Below are 24706 nucleotides of genomic sequence, written 5' to 3'. Positions count from 1 at the left end.
CTGTTTGATTTAGGGAGCACATATACAACTAATAGAAATCAGTTTTGATAAACGCAAGTGCCAGATGCATATATGTAAATGCTATTATAATTGTTTACTGGATGCTGGTAAACAGACCATGTTTGCCTCTGCAGGAAAATATAAGTTATATTTAAACTTTGCTAACATTGCTTATATGTGTGCATGGGTTGATCGTCTCTAATCTCTCATCCTTTCTCCTTTATTCTCAGTCCCTGAACTCAGTCTTTAGACCATAAACTTCTTTAGTGAGCTTGATGCAGGTCAAAGCCCCCATGCCAGCACTGTGATTAAGTTTCATGCTTAGCCTATTGGGGGTCCTGAGTGCCTTTGAGAAGGGAAAGAGTGGAAAAGACTTCTAGTAAATCCTCCAGCAGGAGGGAAAGGGCTTGCCATCGGCGTGGCTTTTTCACGTGGTCCTCCGCAACGTGTGAAATGAAATTCCTCCACAGCTTTACTCAAAGCTGCCTTGCCAGCTGCCATTACCTCCTAGTATTTTGCTTTTATTTCCCCAAGCATCGAGGTGCCAACCACAGTGTCTTTGTAGTCAAATTGATTCCATTCGTTTGATGTATCATTGTTGTCAGGGCTAAGCAGATCACCACTGTGCATGAATGTATCCACCCTAGAGTCTCCACAACGCGAGGCATTTATATTTTCTACACAGGTTTATCCCACCCTCTCTTTCTTGCCGTTTTACACATGGTGTGTACAACAAGATAGGCACAGTGTCTTTTTGAAAAGCCTCTGTTTTGGGAATCGTCTGTCGAAGAATCTCTATGAAAGACTGGAGTCTCAACTACTTCACTTTAAATATTAATTCTCCATCTTTTGCACTACAGACTTTTGGCATCAGATCTATAATATGCTTTCTGCTTCCTCCGACTTTTACAGTGTAATGCATGTGCGAACAACGCTCTTTTTTCTCCATTTTGAAACATTTTAATGTAGCACCCTATTCTCATACTAAAGTTGAGCACTTAAATATCTGTCCTGACTCTCAAAGACTTCACTGTTTTTACAAAGCAGTCTTTTGTGGTTTGAAAATGCATATTCGCTATTTTCGTTTACTGCCCTTGTGACCTCTACTGCACGGTAGTTTGTCAAAAAAAAAAAAATATCAGTCGAAGTGGATTCGTGTTTACGTGACTTTACACGTTATTGACTTATTAAGGATAATAAGAGTGTGCATGTAAACACATTCAATATTTCCCTGAATATTTGATACTAATAGTAGTCACATAAAAAAACAGCAAGCACTGCTCACTTTATTTGTGTTTTTTAATTATTGTTTTATTATTTTGTTTATTTTGATGCTTGTAATGTTTTTGTTCTTTCTTAATTTCGTTTATTGACTGTTTTCTCAAATACTATACACGAAGTGAGAAAAGCATAAAGGATCCGTGCTGTTGTTTTTATTGTGTTTAATAGTAATTAACATTTAACCTTTTAAATAAAGAAGTTTGTGAATTACGTTCTGCCGTTTGTATTAACACTGGTCACTGTAAAAAAAATATTTTTGCACTTACAGTTATAAGTAAGGATTTTACAAGTGATGAGTTTATGGAAGTAAATTAATGCCTAATGTTTCTGAAATAAAACAACCTGTTGAATTTTACTATTTGAAAAAAATATGCATTATATTAAAGGAATATTCCATTTTCTTAAAAGAAAAATCCAGATAGTTTACTCACCACCATGTCATCCAAAATGTTGATGTCTTTCTTTGTTCAGTCGAGAAGAAATTATGTTTTTTGAGGAAAACATTGCAGGATTTTTTTCATTTTAATGGACTTTAATAGAGCCCAACATTTAATACTTAACTCAACACTTAACAGTTTTTTTTAACAGAGTTTCAAAGGTCGATAAACTATCCCAAACGAGGCATAAGGGTCTTATCTAGCAATACGATTGTCATTTTTGACAAGAAAAATAAAAAATATGTATTTTTAAACCACAACTTTTTGTCTAGGCTAGGTCTAGCGCGACCTAACGTAAATGCGTAGTGACGTAGGGAGGTCACGTGTTACATATATAAAACGCACATTTGCGGACCATTTTAAACAATAAACTGCCACAAAGACATTAATTAGTATCAGTTGACATACAACAACGTAGAAACGGTCCTCTTTCAAGACGCTTGTAAACACTGGGGCGGAGTTTCGCGTTCGTCCTCTGTGACCTCTTGACGTCATGACGTATTGCGTGGGGTCAGCTGGCGCATCACGACCGGATCTACATGACGAGAAGTTGTGGTTTAAAAGTGTATATTTGTTATTTTTATTGTCAAAAATGACAATCGTTTTGCTATTCGTTTGGGATTGTTTATTGTCCTTTGAAACTCCGTTGAAAAAAAACTTTAAGTGTTGAGTTAAGTATTAAATGTTGGGCTCTATTAAAGTCCATTAAAATTAGAAAAATCCTGCAATGTTTTCCTCAAAAAACATAATTTCTTCTCGACTGAACAAAGAAAGACATCAACATTTTGGATGACATGGTGGTGAGTAAATTATCTGGATTTTTCTTTTAAGAAAATGGACTAATCCTTTAACCGTGCTGGAATTTGAATGCATTGTATTTTTAGGGCTTGCATTTTTAAGGGCTGAAATTCAACATGGTTGCATATTTTAGCTGTGAATATTACACTTCAAAACATTTCAAACACATTTTCTGTATTAAAAATTCAGAGATTTCACTTCACAATATTCGGCCTGTTTAAAAATACAACGTAAAATATTCAGCAGGCAATTTTCTGTCCATTTAATTTTGTGTCTTGTCCAAAAATGTAGTGGTTTTACATCCGGGAACTGCAGGAAAAGCAGCAGAGTACCGAGCATAATCTCCATCTGCTGTTAGTTGACCTCACCATCATCATACGGTAATTGTTTCTCGTGGGGATGTAAGGTATTTTCATCATTTACAGAGGGTTGTCAGTGATTTTATTGCCATCTGAATTCAAAATGTCAGTGTTTTCTCCGACCACCCGCGTAAAAATCTCCACCCGATTTACCTAAAGTACTGGTTTTTGATGAACATCAAGGTTGTGTAGTCATTTTAGGTTACACTTTATTTTGATAGTCCACTTTAGACATTTTACTAACTATAAATAACTTTGCAACTACATGCCAACTACCTTTCAATAATTTGCAACTATATGTCAACTAACTGTCATTAGAGTATTAGTAGACTGTAAGGGTTGGAGTTAGGGAAGAGGTTTGGGTTAGTGGAATAAGTTGACATGCACCTGAAAAGATACTTATAGTCAGTTGAATGTCTGTTGAGATATCATCACAATAAAGTGTTAGTAGATATTAAGCAGACAGTCTACTAATTCTCTAAAGATTGGTAGTTGATATGTAGTTGCAAAGTTACTTATAATTAGTAAAATGTCTAAAGTGGACTATCGAAATAAAGTGTTACCTAATTTAATTGCCATCCAAATCCAGATCTCTGAGTTTATAAAATTCTGCACTTCCTTTTAAACCACTGAAACGCACTGTACTTCACGTTTATTTTGCATCAGTGAAGCGGCATTCTTTGTGTGCATTTTAAACATCAAAATGATGAGAAGTTTGGGAACAAAGTTTCATCATCGCTCCACTACAGCGAGTGGGAGCTGATATAAATAAAGAAAAGAAAATCATGAAAACGTTTAAAATGTCTATTAGCAGCAACAAGTGCTAAATACAATTTTAAAATGTATTCAATTACACAACCATATACATATAATCAGTTTCCGGGGTCATGTATTGATGTAGCCTAATTAACCACATGTACAGGTTATTTCCAGGTGTCATTTCGAATTATAAACTCACACATCCACCACCAATGCATGAGTTTTATCGCAGAGGAGGCATTCAAATATATCTTTACAGACATCCTCATTAGGAAACAATTACTGTCAAAATGCTAAATACTTAAATTTGGTATTGTGACAACACGACTTTGTAATTTTCAACAAGATGCTAAATCCCTTCTTTTTCCTCAAAACATGTTTTTAAAACATGTCCTCGCTTGACTTTTCTAGCAGCTAGTTTAAAATCACAGATAAGAACGGGTGTGAAAGCTGATATGATCCTCTCAGATTTGCTTATTAAAGATATCCTGCCGTCACTGTTTCCATGACAGTGAAATCAGAGAATGCTGAGTTTTTTTCAAACGGAAAGTTATTAGAAAGGCTGATGATTAAAGGACTTGCACGCTGGTTTTCTTAGTGGATGGCTGTATTTATTAAGTTTCATTCACCAAGACAGTCTGATTTGAAAGTTAGCTTGATAATAAAGAAAATTCAATTAAAATGAAGTGGCAGTATTGACTGGTATATGTTTTTCAAATCAATTCTGCACTTTTAAAAACACTGGGTTAAAAACATCACAAACTGGGTTGTTTTAAGCCCAAAAGCTGGGTAAAATAGGACAGAATACGCCCTGGGCTAACTTGACCCATCAAGTTGGGTTGTTAATTTTAACCTAGCAAATGGGTTGTTGTTTTTAACCCAAAAGATTGTTTCGTTTTTATTTAAACATTGAGTTAATTTTACTTTATAAATGGGTTAATATTATTTTTATTTTATTTTTATTTTATTTAGTTACTTTATTGCATCAAATACACAACATTATGCCAACACGGTATCTCCTTTACTTCACTCTAAAAAGGTCTGGGTTATTTTTGACCCATAATTGGTTAAATATTGGACAGAACACATGCATGCTGGGTTAAAATGACCCCATGCTAAAAATGACCCAATGTTGGGTTGTTTTTATGCAACCATAATTACCCAGCAGTTGGATTAAAACAACCCAGCATTGGGTCAATTTTAACCCAGCAGTGTGTTCTGTCCAATATTTACCCATTATGGGTCAAAAAATCCCAAGCCATTTTAAGAGTGTTGTTTATTACTAACATTACATGTGCTATAATTCTCATTGCATGTGCTGTCACACAAAAGGATTTTCAGAAATGTTTTGTGAGAGCTGCTTAAGCTGTTTATGCAACTGTTAAAAACTTTATTTTTTTTATTATCTGAAAAAGCAGATTGTGTGCAAAAAATGACTTTCTTAGTATTTTTATCTTGTTTTCAGTAAAAATATAAAATTCCTAAATTAAAATGTATTTTCTTGGTGAGCAAAATTACCTAGGAAAATAAGTCTAGCATTTAGACAAAAATATAAACTTAATTAGTTTATAATTAGTGCTTAAAACAAAAAAATAAGTTTACTTTTTAAAAAAACACTTAATTCAAGAAATTTTTTCCAACCTTTTTTTTGTTTTGTTTTGAGCACAAATTAACTTAAATGTAATATTTTTTGACTAAAGACTAGACTTATTTTCCCAGGTCATTTTGCTCATCAAGAAAATACATTTTATTTGAAGAATTTTTTGATATTTTGCAAGACAAAAATACTAAGTAAGAAAGACATTTTTTGCAGTGGATGACATTAATAACATCAGGCATCTTCTTTATTACACTCTTAAAACGAATGTGTTAAAACTACACATGATGTGTCTAGTTAAGGACAACACATTTAACCCCTTCAGACTCTGCATCCACTGCAATGTACATGTTTTGTGGTTCAAACCAATAAAAATGCTGATCAACCAATCAAAATAAGGCACACTGATTAAACACCTGAAAAATCAAGTCTTTATTGACCAAAGCAGCACATGCAATAATGTTTCACGTTGTGTAAACACATAATGCTTTTCTAGTAAACAGTAATGGTTTTATGGATAAATATTAATACCAACCTTGTTTATCCACTTAAATCTGTCCGTGTAAAAAACGCAGCTTTTCCACACTTAAAGTAAACCCAGCATTTGTGTTCATGCGTCGCAGGTGTGGTGAATTCATTCATCTGTCAGTGAAAATGAACTAATTGTGTACACAAAACTACCCAATTGAATGACCCAAACACAGTTCAACACAGCATTTTTTTTAACCCAGTGTGCGCTTTGTAATGAGTATGCATATTTCTGCTCGCATCTGAATTAAATTCACACATAGAGAGAAAAAAGGACGATCAACAAACCAACCAAACCTGTATCTGATATTAAATAAAATCCTGATATTCTCAGAATCTGCTGTTGGAAAACTTTATTCATGAAATGTGTGTAAAATTAAACAGCAATATAATTATTTATATTAATAATTTTGAAACCAATGTAATCACTTAAAGCACCGTATGCACTGAAAATATTGCGGTTCACAATGACCTTAAGTGGGGCTCTTGCAGATGAGAGTTGTTTGAAGATAGAGACCTTGTATCATATCATGATATCATATTTTATTTCTTAGATGACGACTTCTGAGAAAGCATATAGTTTCTCTGCCATGCTGCCAGGTGTGAATTCAATCGCAGCTCAATATTTTACATTTGCTTTTTGATATTATGAATCTTTCATATGCGGTTTTAACTAAGTATTTGGAGGCTGAGACTTTTGGAGACTTCTGTGAATCAGTTGGATTAGGTTTTATTCATTGTATTTCAATTCTGTTTGCATTGCAATCAGTGAAAACAATGTTGTGTTTTGCTTTAGAAATCTTTGCTGCAAATGCGGTGGCGCTGGACCAGAAGTAAATTGCTTTTTTCCTTCATTCTGTTTCTTTGTTTTTGTTGTTTGCTGCTGGGATATGTTTTTGTTGAACTGGAATAATGAGAGTACACCACCACACACACATGCATGCGCACATTGTAGCCTACGACCCACACACGCACCAGGTGTACAAATACTAAAGGGCCAATAGATGGTCGCATGACTGCGCCTTTATGCTATGGCAGCATGCATTGGCCAGTCGCCACATGGCGAAATACAAAATAGGACAATTATGACCAACCAAATTTAACACTGAAATGGATCCTGAAATGTGCACTGATTCTATAAAAATAAACAGGACCTATTAACTAAACAGGACCTTATTACTGAAAGATGCCCATGTGTGCAGAATATAGATTTGCATTTTAGTTTGCATAAAAATAAATCCCAATTGCTCTGTATTTGTTCCTGGTCAAAGCTTTTACGTCATTCCGTCACATTTTCCCTCTCGTTCTGGTGTTAGGGTGGAGGCAGGCTTCCAGAAGGTTCTCCAGGTGGATTTGGAAGTAAACGGGTTGCTGGATCCCCTGGGCAGTCGCTCGTTGACTTGGCAGATCGAGTACCCCATCTCTCGAACCCTCTCAGAAGAAATTCAAACCCTCATTCGGCTGGCACCACATGACCTCGGGGGTATCGTGCCACTGGCTATGGTAAGTTTAGTCTTCGTACTACTATCTCTCATCACTCAGACGGCACTCAAATACTCTTTTTATCTCGCTTTAGATAAAATGCTCACTCTAGTATGTCTTTCATTATCTCAACAAGCTTAAATGTGATGTATTGATCTCCACAGCTTTGGTTGTGCATTCCTTTTGGTGGAGAATAGTGTGTTTTAGAAAAGACTGAATATCATATATACAGTATATAACTTTTTTCATCTCCTCTCATAATATTCTTTCAGTTTGCCAGTGCTGTGCATCGAGTGTGCTGGACTGTGAAATGAGCATGTTTAGTCGCTTCAGTGTTATTTTAGTCGAGTGTAAATTCATGTTTCCATTTGATTTTTGATTTTGACTTATTTTCCAGGCCTAATGCTAATGGTTTACCATACAAACAAATAACACCGAACCAAATATTTTGTATGTTTCTAATAACATAGTTTATATTAATTTCACTTTGTACAAAATATTATGCTGCGTTCCAGGCAACCTGTAACCCGTAACTCACGACTTCAAAACCACGACTCTGAACTGGGAGTACACCGATCTAGTACGAGTTCACGGGTGGGAAGTCACGGGTTTGACTGCCGTTCCAGTGCACTTTCACTGGTAGAAGGAGGTAAAAACACGAGTTACAGGCTGCCTGGAACGCATAAGGTCGTGAGTCGTGGTTTTGAAGTCGTAACTCACGGGTTTAAAAACCTGCCTGGAACGCAGCATTATACTAACTACAATAATACAGTTCAATGCATTGCATATTTAGTATAGCTTTTGTTTGCTACCAATGGCTAATATTCATAGTCTTAATACTTTTCTTGGATCAATTGTCATCCAACCCTTACAGGGTTCCCACAGGTCCTTGAAATCCTTTAAAGTTTGTGAATCTGGGGAAAAAATTCAAGGCCCTGGGAAGTTTTTGCAAATATACATACATAGATATGAGTCACTAAAAGTGCTTGAATCTATTTTATACAAGAAGTTTTCTGGAAAAAAATCCATATTATTCCCTGTGTAGTGTAGGATAATATAAAAATTCTAGACTTTTTAAGCACACGTGCTAAACTGTTCGCTTTAAATGCTTATATCTTCTGTATGCGAATGTTGATTCATACCAAAATGCTTTTTTGCATAGTTGTGTTTGACAAATTAAAACGTCTCGGGTTACTTATGTAACTGTTGTTCCCTGAGAAGGGAACCAGACGCTGCGTCTCCCTTGCCATACTTCCTGCCTCCCTGTAACGCCGTCTTTGGCAATATTTCAGATAGCGATATACTTCCTGGCTCCCGCGTCACCCTGTCTTTGTTGTTAAGTCTCACCATTGGTTGAATTTGATATAAACAAAATCAGACGCAAAAGGGCCCTGGAGGCGTCCCCGAAGTGTCACTGCAGTGACGCAGCATGAGTTCCCTCAAAAGGGAACTGTAACAATGTATCTTAAAAGGTAACACAAAGTAACCTTGCTCTCACTTGAATTGTGTCCCCACATTTAGTCCTTGAAATTTGGACCTGGAAAGTCCTTGAAAGGTCCTTGAATTTGAAGTTAACTAAGGTGTGAGAACCCTGAACATAGCAGATGGCATTAAGATCTAAAGGTGCACGGCAACTTTGATTTATTTATTTTTGTACTGGGGATTATTTATTTATTTATCCGTTGTCTCCTCTGTGGGCAAAGTAGTAACACTCTCTGCATCTGAAATTGCATACAGTACCTACTGAATTAGATGTAGTATCTACTTACTGTACTTTCCAATAAATTAATGCATACAGTCTAGACACACTACATCCATCATTTATTCATTGTCTTGTGGTCCATATGTTTGTCAGCCTATGATGTACTAAAACCTAGAACTTTGGTTCCCAACCTTTTTCACTTCAAGGCCCCCTAATTGCCCACAACAATATTTAAATATTTTTCCACATAAAATTAACTAGAACTTGGAATGACAAGACAGATGTATATTCGCTACTGAAATGGGCAAAAAATAAGAAACATCTTGATTTTTGCTTGTTTTAGCTTATTTTAATGCTTGTTTTGTCCACTTTTTAATAAATTTAATTCATCTTGAGGCCCCCATGGACCTGACCCACAGGTTGTGAAACACTGCCCCAGAACATTATAAATTCACATGAATTAAAGGGACATTCCACTTTTTTTGAAAATATGCTCATTTTCCAGCTACCCTAGAGTTAAATATTTGATTCTTACCGTTTTGGAATCCATTCAGCTGATCTCCGGGTCTGGCGGTACCACTTTTAGCATAGCTTAGCACAATCTATTGAATCTGATTAGACCATTAGCATCACGCTAAAAAATAACCAAAGAGTTTCAATATTTTTCTTATTTAAAACTTGACTCTTCTGAAATTACATCGTCTGCTTAGACCGACGGAAAATTAAAAGCTGCGATTTTCTAGGCCGATATGCCTAGGAACTATAGACCAATTTCGTGTTTGCAAACAGAGATGACGTTTTTTTGTGGGCGGAGCCAAACTGGTTGCAGAAAGTGACTGCTCCGCAGTAGGGTAGTGAAGTGTTTTTCTGATTCCCCTATGTTTCCCTTTAGTGCAATGTTTCTTATAGCGTTTTAATCACGTTACGTTTATTTTTTAGATAAATAAAATGTATAAATGGCTTGGCTACTGATATGCATGTATGTAATGTTTATGTATTGTTCTTTTTTGCTAAATCAATTATTTTTCCAATCTGATTTGCTAAAGTACATATAAAAGCAATACTATCATGTATTATATATAATAGCGTTTATTAAATATTTCATAATTTTCCTGTTTTCTATTATTTCTTCCTTATATTTATCTTACGTGTTTGTTCTAAAACTATTATAAAAGTATTATGTTTAAACATACATTAAAAAGGCCAGTTTATATATTAATAACACTTTACATCATGTGTGTGTGTGTGTGTGTGTGTGTGTGCGCTATATTAATATTTTTATTAAGTATGTAAACATAATAATTTTAGAACAAACAGGAAGAAGACATAAGCTAAGATATAAGGAAATAAAAAGAAATAATAGAAATGAAAAAATTATGAAATATTAAAAAAAAATTTGTTATTAATGCTTTTTCAGTGTAAAAAAACATTTATTCTGAATAAATTATAATTGTAACGTGATAAAAACGCTATAAGAAACACATGGAGGGAACAGACCTCGACAGAACACCGGACATCTTCTCTACTTATTTTCTATTCTAATTATTAAAAGATTTCCAGATCATTTCCTCGCTTCATTCTGTCCGTTTAAGGGCTTATTGTAATCATAAACACCTACGTTTATCTTCAAATGATGTCTTCGACGATGGTATTCTATAAAAATGAAAGCCATCTTTTTTGGCATTCTTATTCTGACATTTAACAGCACAACAAGACATTTTCTTGTGAGTTATCTTGCTCTTTTCACTCATGTCTAATTCATTTCCACTGTTTTTCTGCAACCGCATTGCACGCGCAACTTGCAGTGACGTAACTGTGACGTCTACTCTAAATTGGTCTATACTCTCAAACTGGTGTAATAATCAAGGACTTTGTTGCTGTAACATGGCTACAGCAGGCGTAGTGATTTTACGCACTGCCCGAAAATAGTCCCCTTGGTTACTTTCAATAGCAGGGGACTATTTTCAGGCACTTTGAATATCACTACGCCTGCTGCAGCCATGTTATGGCAGCAATGTCCTTGATTATTACACTAGAATGTAAAAGTAGAGCCTAGCCATATTTGCCTAGAAAATCACAACGTTTAATTTTCTGTCTGTATTAGTACAAAATGTAACTACAGAAGAGTCAAGTTTTAAATTGGAAAAATATCGAAACTATTTAGTTATTTTTAATGCTAAAAGTGCCAGCGCCAGACCCGGAGATCAGCTGAATGAATTTCAAAACTCTAGAGGAGCTGGAAAATGAGCATATTTTAAAGAAAAGTGGAATGTCCCTTTAGACAAGGAATACAGGAATACAGATTTGGTTAAAAAGAACCTCTAGACACAGTTTTATGTGTTTTATATATTTTTATTTATTCGTTTTTGAAATTGGTGGCTCCTCTGCTCTGGTGGCCTTGCGAGATAGAAACGTATCCACCTGATGCATACTAAGAGATCTCGGTGAAAGCAGTAGACCGTCCTGGGTATTTCTGGCATGCTAAGGTCTCAGACAAACTTCATTACGCATACTGATTTTCACCTAGCATATAGTACGCAAGTAAGCAATTTCAGATGCTGGGTCTGTATTTTATAGCTCTTGCTTTAATGTACAGTAGGATACACAGCAAGATGCATCGCTCATGAAGTACAGGAAATGTTGATGTGTCTTCTGAGGCAGGAGTGTAGCTGGCACTTAAATGAGCTTTTATTTGTTTAATTGAGCATACAGTTTAAAAATAGCTTTAGAATAGAGACGGCTATTGGGTTAAGTCCAAAATTAATTCTTTTAAAATGAGAGAAAATTGTGATTGACCTCAAACAAATTAGGCTAAATACTTCCACCTCCATATATGGTAATGAATTGCTTGTGGGGCTGTTTTTCCTGTGAGTTATATTGCTTTAGCACACTAAAGAAATGAAAAAAATCTGAAAAAATTCTGCGGTTTTGTTTTTATATATATATATATATATATATATATATATATATATATATATATATATATATATATATATATATATATTATACAAGATGCTTTTATATTACTGTAGGCTATATGTTTATTTATATAGCAAGAAGCTTTTATATTGGGAAACATCATACAGTGTGTTCGCACACCCATGATTTTTAAACATGCAGACGGCATTAATTGTGGGTTTTTAACCTGCCAACTAGCAACACCTATGATTATAACACTCTGACTCTTTTGTGGCCCATCATAATTAGGTTTTACCGTGCTAGGTTCTCTCGTGCACCCTTCTGTCAAGCCTTTCCCCTTATCCATAACATTGACATAGCCCCTGTGCCTTGTTAAACCCAATCAAGACTTTGTTAAAAACCACTAGCAGAGTCAGCGGGCAGCTTTAATCACCCCAGCACTGTGATTCTTTCCCTCTCTCTCCTGCCTGTCTAATGTCGAGGTACCAAAGAGCTTTGCACACTGGTGTGACAAGAACAATAGCATACGTTAACAAAGGCAAGAGACTCCAATCTGTCCCGATGGGGGCCGTCCAATCCATTAAAATGAGCTTTTTTCTTCTCTTGCGGACACAGCCTAATTCCGGGCTGGCAGCTGTCTCTCCGGCTTTATTAGAGAGGACAACCGCTACGGCCCTGTCTGTGCCCAGTGCCCAGACAACCACCATCAGGCGTTTGAGAACGGCTCTATGAAGGCAGGCTGATGGGTGCTGTCTCAGCCCATTACGGTAAACACAGCCCAGAATACAGTAGTGTTGGAGGGTGGAAAATGATGTAATAACGCTGTGAAAATAAGCCCGTGGCCACACTCTAAAGCCCCTCCAGTCTCACCCCCAACTTGTATTTCTCACTGGTGCATTTCACACAACGATCACAGCCGGGCAGAAGCCACCAATCACTTGTGTTGTCTGGCCCTCTGACAGAAAGCATTTGTCATGAGATCTCTTGGATTGCTAGGAGAGCAGATTGTTGTGTTACACAGCAGGAGGGGATCAATGTAATCACATCACTTTCAACTTTTTGAATGGGAGGTTGCCCTAATAAGATTTGGCAGTGTTGGCTACCCTAAAAATTCTCTACTTTCTCTCTCTCTCTCTTTTTCTAATGCATTTGTCTTAACTTCTGCATGCAGTTTACTTAAGGGTCTTGAAGGGAAATTTCGGTCCCCGCTGGGCTTGTTTTTCTTTCGTCTATTGAAAAGTCTTTCATTCTTGTGTGCCGCCATGTCTTCCTTGCAGTGTGCTGAGTGTTTGTTCAAAATTAAAGGAAAATCTAACAAATTGCCATGTCAGAGTCTCCCTTTAAACCTTTTTTTCCCTTTAAGGGTTTGTTTTGTTTGCCTCTTCGTGGCCTCTCAGCCTTCGCCTTGACTTTTTGGCTTTATCTCTGGGCTCATTGGTTGCTCTGTTCTGAGCAAACTGTTTGTCTTCCTTCAAGTCTGTTTGAACAGCATGCTCTGTAAACCGCTTACAGAATGGAGTGATACTAACTGTACCTTCATGTATGTGTTCTTCAGGCTGTAAATCCTTTTTAAACTACTGATCGAATTTACATGGATTTCCAAAATTTGCCTGTTTTTTTCTTTCTGTAGAAGAACTCAGCAAGACTGTAGTTGAAATTGGTCAGTTAGCTTCATTAGAAAGACTCCATGAAATTAAATGATATGAAACACATTTAAAGTCCTTGTGAACTGGAAGTCAAAGTCGACTTTACTACCATGTTGTGACGTCTTTTTGAGTGAAATAGAAAATCACGCAAGGAAAATATTGGGCATGGCTTTTGTTTCCAATGTGATTGGATACAGAAACGTCTCGGTTACGTATGTAACCCTCGTTCCCTGAAGGAAGGGAACGGAGACGTCACGTCGTGACCGACGAATTGGGAACCGCTCCGCGGGTGACCTATCTACTTCGAGAAACTATAAAAACAGCTATCAGGGCGGTGGAGGAGAGGCAAAAACAGTTTTTTTGACGTTTTTGCCCCATTGGCCTTCCATATTGGTGCAGATGTGCAGCACCAAAATAGAGGCTCCAAGCCGACACACGAGCCGACCCTCGGCATTCTTAACTAGTTAGTAGAAAGAACCCGAGTGGAAACCGGTTCGACACGAACACTATAGAATCTTGTGAACGTATTAGGTGTCGCCCAGCCTGCAGCTCTACAAATATCTGTTAGCGAGGAACCGCGAGCCAGTGCCCAAGATGATGCCACACTGCGTGTAGAGTGGGCACGTAAATTAAACGGACAAGGCACATTCTGCTTTTGATATGCAAGGGCTATAGTATCCACAATCCAATGGGACATCCTCTGCTTGGTGACAGCTTTTCCTTTCTGCTGACCACCGTAACAAACAAAGAGCTGATCTGAGGTCCTAAAGCTTTGCGTCCTGTCTATATACACACGTAGTGCACGAACAGGGCATAACAAAGCCGTGGCTGGGTCTGCCTCCTCCAAAGGCAGCGCTTGGAGGTTCACCACTTGATCTCTGAAAGGAGTGGTGGGAACTTTGGGCACAAAGCCGGGCCGGGGTCTCAGTGTTACGCTGGATGCAGCCGGCCCGAACTGAAGGCACGATTCGTCGACCGAAAATGCATGAATATCCCCTATCCTCTTAACAGAAGCCAAAGCAAGGAGAGTTAATGTTTTCATAGTAAGAAATTTAACACTCACACTATGCAGAGGCTCAAACGGGGCTTCCTGGAGTGATTTCAGCACCAAGGACAGGTCCCACGGAGGAATAGAGGGAGGACGCGAAGGATTCAGTCTTCGAGCGCCTCTAAGAAATCTAATGACCAGGTCGTGCTGACCCACTGTTCTACCGTTTACGGGTGAATGGTGAGCTGATATCGCAGCGATATCGACCTTAATAGTGGATGGTGACAGCCTATTCTCCAAACGGCGCTGGAGATATAAAAGCACAACACTAATCGGGCATTCTCGGGGGTTTTCACTTTGGGAAGAACACCAGTCGACAAACAGGTTCCATTTAAGCGCGTAAGCCTGTCTCGTAGACGGCGCTCGCGCTGCAGCAATAGTGTTAGATACCTCTTGCGGTAAATCACTCAAATCCTCCGTGCCCCGTCCAGAGACCACACATGGAGGTTCCACAGGTCGGGGCGCGGGTGCCATAATGTGCCCTCTTGTTGAGAAAGAAGGTCCTTCCTCAGGGGAATCTTCCAAGGAGGGGCTGTCGCGAGGAGAGAGAGTTCTGGAAACCAACTCCTGGTTGTCCAATACGGTGCCACCAACAGCACGCTCTCCTCGTCCTCCCGGATTTTGCATAGGGTTTGCGCAATGAGGCTCACCGGAGGGAACGCGTATTTGCGCATGTTTCGCGGCCAGCTGTGTGCCAATGCATCCACGCCGAGCGAGTCGTCGGCTAGTGAATAGAACAGGCGACAATGGGTCGTCTCTGGGGAAGCAAACAGATCTATCTGCGCTTTGCCGAAACGTCTCCAAATCTGCTGAACCGCAATGGGGTGGAGTCGCCATTCGCCGGGACGCGCAGCCCGAGAGAGCGCATCCGCCTCTACATTGAGCGCGCCCGGGATGTAAATGGCACGAAGAGACCTCAAATTCTTCTGACTCCAAGTGAGGAGATGACGGGCGAGATGCGACAGGTGACGCGAGCGTAAACCGCCTTGACGATTGATGTACGCCACGGTCGCAGTGTTGTCTGTGCGAACTAATACATCTTTGCCCTGTAACTCGTTGCTGAAACGGACGAGCGCAAGATATACAGCCCACATTTCTCGGCAATTTATGTGCCAATGCAGCTGGGGTGCCGTCCAGACCCCCGAAGCCGCAAGCCCATCGTACGTGGCCCCCCACCCCGTGTCCGAAGCATCTGTGCATACTATTGCATGCCTGGAGACCTGTCTCAGAGGCACACCGGCTCGGAGAAACGCACGGTCTGACCACGGAGTGAAAGTGCGACGACATGCAGGTGTAATGATAACACGGTGAATGCCGCGCAGCCACGCTCTCCTCGGGACTCGATCGTGAAGCCAATGCTGAAGCGGTCGCATATGGAGCAGTCCGAGCGGAGTTACAGCTGCGGCTGCTGCCATATGCCCCAAAAGCTTCTGAAATTGTTTCAGCGGGACCGCGCTCTTGCTCTTGAATATATTCAGGCAAGTCAGAATCGACTGTACACGCGCTTCTGTTAGACGAGCTGTCAAATCGATCGAGTCCAGTTCCATACCGAGAAAAGAGATTCTCTGCACGGGGCAAAGCTTGCTCTTTTCCCAGTTGACCCGAAGACCCAAACGAGCGAGGTGTTTCAGAGTTAAATCTCTGTGATCGCACAGCGTCTGACGTGTTTGAGCTATTATGAGCCAATCGTCTAAATACGCGAGAATGCGCACACCTTTCTCTCTCAGGGGTTTTAAAGCCCCCTCCACTACTTTGGTGAATACACGGGGAGACAGAGAGAGCCCGAATGGGAGGACTTTGTACTGGTATGCTCGCCCCTCGAACGCAAAGCGGAGAAACGGCCTGTGCCGGGGGAGAATCGATACGTGGAAGTACGCGTCCTTCAGGTCGATGGATGCGAACCAATCGTTTGGACGAATGCATGGAAATATGCGCTTGGGCGTCAGCATCTTGAACGGCATTCTGTGAAGTGCACGGTTCAGCGAACGCAGGTCCAGGATCGGTCGCAAGCCGCCGCTTTTCTTGGGTACAATAAAGTAAGGGCTGTAAAACCCCGACCTCATCTCGGCTGGAGGGACCGGCTCGATCGCGTCCTTCGCCAGTAGGACAGCGATCTCCGCACGGAGGACGTGCGCATCGGCAGCTCTCACCGCAGTGAAACGAACGCCGGAGAATTTGGGGGGACGCCGGGCAAATTGGATCGCGTAGCCGAGACGAATCGTGCGTAAAAGCCAACGCGACGGGCTGGGAAGCTGTTCCCACGCCCCCAGACACCGTGCGAGAGGGACTAAAGGCACGATAGGTGTACCCGCGGCGGGCGCAACGGAGGTGATCGCCGGTGTGTGCGTATTGGCCGCACCGACAGCAGTGTTGTGCATGATAACACTCACCTGAGTCCGCTGCTGGGTGGGTGAGTAAGGGAGGCTCTGCTGAAGACACCTCACGCCACTCGATGCACCCTCTGGCGAAGGGGGAGGAAGACGATGGGTTATGAGCCCGTGATTGTCTTCTTTCCCCTGAGAAGTCAGAGAGCGCGATGGGGTTATGAGCCCGTGCGTTGCTCTCGTACTCCTCTGATGAGTCGGAGAACGAGGGGGGGTTATGAGCCCGCTCGTGTCTCCGGCGCTCATCTGAAGACCTAGAGATGGAAGTGGAATTCGCTCTTTTTGTGGAATTGTGGGTGCCGACTGAAAAGTCGGCGGAACAGAAAATTGAAACAAAGGATTCCCCAACCGGCCCTCCTCCGGTGGGGGGAGTGGTGCTTTCACCATCTCCCGAAGAGCGATCCCCTCCATCTCTAAGGTCGCCCGTCTCAGGGCCGCTTCGATTTTCTTTTCCCACCCTTTGAAGCGGGCTGAGCGGGCGGGGCGGGCTGCTGACGACCGGTTCCTCGCTTCTTAGAAGAGCCCCGGGGAGGAACGGAGGCGGCCGCCGCAGGACGCCCTCGGCGAGGAGCAGGCTGAGGTGCCGACGTGGACGGGGCAGGCGCAGGACGCTTCCGACGTGGCATGATCTGAGCGATGGCCTCAGTCTGCTTCTTGGCCGCGGAGAATTGCTGGGCAAACTCCTCGACCGTCTCGCCGAACAGGCCGGTCTGGGAAACCGGAGCATTCAGGAGCCGGGTCTTATCAGCATCCTTCATGTCCGCCAGACACAGCCAGAGATGGCGTTCCTGGACTACCAGGGTAGACATCGCACGCCCGACGGCGCGTGCGGTGACCTTGGTCGCACGGAGCGCCAGATCCGTAGCCGCACGCAGTTCAGAGAACTCCGCCGAGTCGTGACCTCCCGCGTGCAGGTCCCTCAGAGCCTTAGCCTGGTGGACCTGCAGCAATGCCATGGCATGCAGGGCAGAGGCTGCCTCCCCACAAGCCTTGTAAGCAGCACCGGACAGCGCCGAAGACTGCTTACAGGCCCGTGAGGGGAGAGTAGGCTGGTCCTGCCAGGAGGAAGCGACACCGGCCGGACACAACTGCATCGCGACCGGCCGCTCCACTGACGGGATACCAGTGTACCCCTTGGCATCTCCACCCTCGAGAGAGGTGAGGGGTGAAGGCTGAAACGGTCGGTTCCGGGCGGAAAACGGGGTTTTCCACGACCGCGTCAGCTCTTCATGCACCTCGGGGAAGAAAGGCACCGGGGGCGAGGACTGAGAAGCCCTGGCACCCCCGAAGAACCAATCATCGAGGCGGGACGGTTCAGGTGGGGGAGGTTTAGTCCACTCCAAGCCGACCGCCTCCGCCGCCCGGGCGAGCATGGCTGCCATCTCGGGGTCGAACGCAGAAGCCGCAACCTGGCCCGAAGGCGGGAGCGGATCCGGATCGACGTCCGAGGCTGACAACCCCCCTTCCGATGTTACGGTGGACATCGCGTCGGGTGGAGGCTCGACAGAGCGCGAGGACACCGTAGAACACGGGCCGCTCGTCTCCATCGGGACCTCCGCTGGCAACGGATCAGGGCGCTGGGAGCTGCTGGACGAACCAGCAGACCGACCCAGCACCGTTATACGGAGATCATCCTTCGCAAGTCTGGTAGCTGCGCTCTTAGCAGCACCAGACTTGGAAGGCGGGCGCCGTTCCCGGAGAAACGACACCCGTCTCCGCAAATCCGCCATAGTCATGCCCTCACAGATGGAGCATGAACTATCACGCAACGCTGCCTCTGCGTGCTGGAGCCCCAGACACGAAAGACAACGCTGGTGGCCATCCCGGGGGGCGATGAACACACCGCATCCAGAAACCGAACACGGACGGAAATCCATCTTTAAAAAGACGACCCCGACCGTGACACGAATGAGTGGCTGTCTTTAAAAAGACACAAAGCTCAAACGTGCTGCTCTTTTAGGGAAATCACTCTTTTGTGCGAGCTGGTGAAACACACAGGGAGAGGCAACGCACTCACTCGAACTCAAGTCCTAAATTAAAGAGACAGAGAGAGAGAGAGAAAGGGTGGAGAAAAAACACTGCGAGCCTCCGCTGAGGTGTCTTTGCCCAACCAACTTCAGCAAGCTGAGATCTTATTTTCTTCCCTTCCAGAACAGGATCTACGAAGATCAGATAGAAAGCTTCTCGAGAGCAGATGTCTGCCGGCTTCGAAGCAATAAAAGCTAATTTGGTATTGTGCACCTGCGGCTTATATACGCACCTGGCGGGGCGGCGCCGGCATTATGCAAATACCTGCATGCCAAGTTCATTGGCGTTTTTATAGTTTCTCGAAGTAGATAGGTCACCCGCGGAGCGGTTCCCAATTCGTCGGTCACGACGTGACGTCGTAGTGACCGACTGAAAGGGAACGTAGGAGTTTTGGTAACACTTTACTTAAAGGGGTGTTGATAAGACTGACATAACACCTTCATAATCAAGACATGACATGTTTCATGAACATGAAGGAGAATTTTTGTATGTATACGACAACTGTCATTAAGTGTCATCTGCTCAATTTTGTCATTTTAAATGCCAAGATAACATTGTTTGAGATGTCTTTGCTATGACAACTTGACATTAACCAATACATCATAACTTGTCACAAATCTGTCATAAACAACCTGTCAAGAACACTACCTAGCTTTATGAGTTAACATTTGTGGCAATGTGAAAAAAAATAAAGAAAGAGGAAAAATTTGCACCTTGTGTTTTGTAGTGGACATACATTATTAGTTTACTTCTTTTTAAAGTAGTACAAATTACATTTTTCATTAAAATGTCATTAAGTGTTAGTCTGTCAAATAGTTTTATAATAGCGTCATAAATATTTTTCTTGACCTCAACTACAGTTGTACAAAGTAAATTTGTCATTAAAATTTCATTAAGTGTTAATACTCTTGACAAATACTTTTATAACAGCCTCTTGAATATTTTTCTTGACCTCAACTACAGTGGTATTAATGAAATTTGTCATTAAAATGTCATTAAGTGTTAATAGTCTGTCAAATAGTTTTATAACAACCTCTTGAAAATTTTTCTTGACCTCAACTACAGTGGTATTAATGGAATTTGTCATTAAAATGTCATTAAGTGTTAATAGTCTGTCAAATAGTTTTATAACAGCCTCATGAATATTTTTCTTGACCTCAACTACAGTGGTATTAATGAAATTTGTCATTAAAATGTCATTAAGTGTTAATAGTCTGTCAAATAGTTTTATAATAGCGTCATAAATATTTTTCTTGACCTCAACTACAGTTGTACAAAGTAAATTTGTCATTAAAATTTCATTAAGTGTTAACACTCTTGTCAAATACTTTTATAACAGCCTCTTGAATATTTTTCTTGACCTCAACTACAGTGGTATTAATTAAATTTCTCATTAAAATGTCATTAAGTGTTAATAGTCTGTCAAATAGTTTTATTACAGCCTCATGAATATTTTTCTTGACCTCAACTACAGTGGTATTAATGAAATTTGTCATTAAAATGTCATTAAGTGTTAATAGTCTGTCAAATAGTTTTATAACAGCGTCATAAATATTGTTGAATATTCCTCATTTTCCTCCAGATGTTAGAGAAATAAAATAAAATAATAATAATAATAATAATTAAAATTGATAAAATATATTTTTATTGCATTTGGAGACATTGGAGAATTAATCCATGCATTGTTTGGTCCATATCGCTGCAAAAAAGTTAATTTAATGTTAATTAAATTCAATTAAATTAATAAAATGTTTTGTTAGTTTTTCTTGTCAGTTGTCAGTTTTTTTATGTATTGTGCACATACATAAAATATAATCTTTTGACTTGTCTGTTTATTAATTTTGTCCATACTCAGGCTAGATCATTGAGGTCGTCCAATTGGATGCTTCTCGATGTTCCGCGGTCTAGGCGTAAGAACAGAGGAAACCGAGCATTTTCAGTGGCGGGGTCTAAATTATGATGCCTAAAACATTATGACAAGTTATGATGTATTGGTTTATGTCAAGGTGTCATCATAAAGACATTTCAAACAATGTCATCTTTACATTAAAAATGACATAATTGACTAAATTACACTTAATGACAGTTGTCATTAATGTACATAAAATCTCCTTCATGTTCATGACACGTGTCATGTCGTGATTATGAAGGTGCCATGTCAGTCTTTAAGTAAAGTGTAGTTTTTATTCTGAAAGTGGAAACAGACTGACATTTGGAGGGGGGAGGAGTTATCAGATGCTCCCGCCCAAGCCGTCTAGCTGATGTCATCGCAGAATGATCGTCATAAGAGGGCGGAAGTAAATTTTTTTGATCTTTTAAAGTTAGGGCACATAAATTTTTTTTTTAAATAATGACTTGCACAGATAAATGTTTAAAATAAACACTGCGATATTACATTAAAAAATATGAATTGTCAGTTTTGATTTCATTGGGACTTTAAGACCTTTAAGGTATATACATGTACTAAATGAACCCAAATATTGATTCCAATTTCTGCCCCGCCCCATTGTGCAATATTTCAACTGCATCTGACTTTCAATGTCAAGTAGAAAGTCATCAATCATATGTGTGTCTGTGGTTGTGCCCCGTATGCTTTATTTCTTTTCTCAGCTATCAATTGGTTGAGAAGGAGGAGACTAGAATTTATTAACTTTGAAAGTGACTTCATTTCTTTCATCGACAGAACAAGCCGTAAAAATGTCAAGATATAAGGTAACTAAAGGCTATTGGATATTTAAGCAAAAGGACCCTAAATACATGACACACCATGGAGCACCAGTTTGCAGTATTTCTTACATATTTTTACAAAATTAACAAAACATTTTATAAAAAGATTGCTTAATTTTTTTTAATTGGGTGTTTTAACCCATGGTATGGTAAATATTCGACAGAACCAACTGCTGGGTTATAAATATTGTTTCAACTCTTGGTTGGGTAACAACAACCATACTGTAGGTTAAACCAATTTAATATTTTTTAGAAAGTAAAAACGTACATTGCTTAAGTGTAAGTCTAGTTGAACAGTTTATTTATGTAAAGGTTATATTCCAATTATGAAGAATTTTTATTATTTTTAAGTTATTTTTTGATAAACCAATCAAAATTGTATCAATTGACGATTTGTTTACACTGACCAAATGTAAACGAATGTGACTTTTAGCAGTGTTGTTAGTTAGAAAAAAATTGGCACCATGGTTAAGCTCATTAAACACTAAACCAGCACTAACCAGTAAAAATCACCATCTTCATCAGGATTGTCTGAATATAGCTGAATACATCTCTGTGTGACTTGAATGACCTTTATCCAAGCAAAGTTTCCAACAAGGAATGTATCCTTTTACATTGTAATTTGTCAGAAGAACGTCTTAGAGTAATGTTATTTAAAATGTTCAATTTGACAGTGATCCAAGTCCGTATTTTTTAGCTATCTGTGATTGTTTTATATCCTGTCGATGCAAATGTTTTCCCAGAGCCCCCTGTGGCACATCAGGACCGAGAGAGAGAGATAGAGAGAAAACGAGAGCAGTTGTCTGAAAGAAATGCAAGTTGATTTGTGACTGCTAAGAGATTAAGATGCAGACAGAGCGTGTTATTGTGTACGGCGGCTGGCCTCTGTAAACCTGCGCCCTGCCATGCAGCCGTGGGGATCGATGGAGCTCACCACACGCTCCCTTATTACCACTAGCATCTCGCTCGCTCGCTCTCTCTTTCTCTCTCTCTCTCTCTGCCACGGCTGCATGCACAAATACTGGCAGCTTATCACACTCTTCTGAAATGGCCTATGTATTCATTATTCCTCACCTGAAGGCCTGCACACTACTCGGGGCATATATGACCTGTACACAGAAATGGTGCTTTACTGACACAGAGAGGGATGGAATGTTGGATTGTAATTGCATCTGAGTGGTGTACTTTTTGCAGTCATTAAAAGGTGGTGGAGTTTTTCAGCAGATGTGTGTTTGAGAGCGATGGAGTAAGACACTGAGAAAAGTTGGCAGAATCTGTTAAACATCACATTACTATTTAAACGTCAAGTATTTTTTTAGTCTTTAACCTTTATTTAGCAAGGACAGTAAAGAGTGACTGGAGAAAGATGGGATTGGGAAACGAATGTGGATGACATTCAAACTTGATTTCCATATGACTACTTGGAAGTGAAAAAATGTGGCAGCCACATGCATCACAGCCCCTAATGTGTGGTTCAGTTTCTTGTTTTTTTTTTTCACACTTAGAGGGTTTTGCTAAATTTGAAATTTTACATCTTATATTTATGCATTTGGCAGAGCTTCAGCGCATCACAAGGTATAGATGCCAGGTATCAAACCCATGACCTTTGTGTTGCTAATGCAATGCTCTACCATAGATTATAAATCATTTCCATTACATCAGGGGTTTATATAGGGTTGTGTTGTGTTGCTGGATAGGACCAGTGTCAGGGTTCCCATGGGTCATTGAAATCCTTGAAAGTTTGTGAATCTGGGGGGAGAATTTAAGGCCCTGGGAAGTTTTTGAAAATATACATGCATAAATACAGGTCATTGAAAGTGCTTGAATCTATTTTATGCAAGAAGTTTTCTGAAAAAAAATGCATTCCTTGTGTAGTATAGGATAATATCATAAAATTCTAGACTTTTTAAGCACACATGCTAAACTGTTTGCTTTAAATGCTTATATCTTCTGTATGCCAATGTTAATTCATACCAAAATGCTTTTTTGCATAGATGTGTGTGAAACATGAAAACGTCTCGGGTTACGTATGTAACTATTGTTCCCTAAGAAGGGAACGAGACACTGCGTCTCCCTTGCCATACTTCCTTCATCTCTGTAATGCCGTCTTTGGCAATATTTCAGATAGCAATATACTTCCTGGCTCCCACGTCACCCTATTGTTAAGTCTCACCATTGATTGAATTTGATATACACATTCAGACGCACTTTTCCTTGGAAGCGTCCCCAAAGTGTCACTGCAGTGACACAGCGCGAGTTCCCTCTAAAGGGAACTGTAAAAATGTATCTTAAAAGGTAACATGATGTAACCTTGCTCTCACTTGAAATGTGTTCCCACATTTAGTTCTTAAATTTGAGGGTATTGGACCTGGAAAGTCCTTGAAAGGTCCTTGAATTTGAAGTTAACTAAAGGGGATCGCACACCGGCCGCGCAGCTCAGCATCACGTCACGTCGAGTCGCGTCTAGGACAACTCGGAGGTATTGTAAACCGGAAGTGCACATTAAATAGCGCGAGCTTCGTCAGATAGCGTCTACTTCAAAATGCAAAATATACGTTAGCAGCCAATGTTAATCCTTAATGATTTGGGACAAATATGATGTTATTCAATGTTAAACTATGTGAGTGGCGCTGTTTGGCGCGATATGGATTTGAGCAACTTCCTGAGTCACAGCTGGGCGGCGCAGACAGGCGCCACCTGGCGGTGCCGGTGTGCGTATACTCATGGAAAACAATGTGTTCAATTTTTTTTTAGAACGGCGCGGCGCTGAGCTGATGTTTCAGTTCTTAAGCAATAACAGGAAGAATTTAGGTTTAAGCTTTTGTCCACACACGTTAATACATAACAGGGCTTTGGAGGTTATTCCTGAAGTGCTTATTTTGAAGAGGCCTTGGATTATTGGTTGATCCAGCACCAGTAACGCACAACTATTATTATCCTTTTGGTAGTGGCTGCTGAGTGGAGTTTAGCTGACCTGGTGTCTGTAATATGCCCGATGGCTGTTAAGCGTT

General features: G+C 40.6%; 1 protein-coding gene across 1 annotated transcript in view; it reads left to right on the top strand.

The window, feature by feature from the left end:
* The window catches only part of LOC135721764 (transmembrane protein 132C), a 193060-nt gene that overhangs the window by 131599 nt on the left and 36755 nt on the right, over positions 1 to 24706 (top strand). The window contains exon 4 of the mRNA XM_065244225.1: positions 7076 to 7262. Coding sequence (XP_065100297.1) covers positions 7076 to 7262 — 187 coding nt within the window. The remainder of the gene's footprint in view (positions 1 to 7075; positions 7263 to 24706) is intronic.

The sequence above is a fragment of the Paramisgurnus dabryanus genome, chromosome 18 (genome assembly GCF_030506205.2).
Source record: "Paramisgurnus dabryanus chromosome 18, PD_genome_1.1, whole genome shotgun sequence".
NCBI lineage: Eukaryota > Metazoa > Chordata > Actinopteri > Cypriniformes > Cobitidae > Paramisgurnus > Paramisgurnus dabryanus.
The sequence above is the reverse complement of the archived record's forward strand: the minus strand, read 5'-3'. Positions and strand labels throughout refer to the sequence as shown.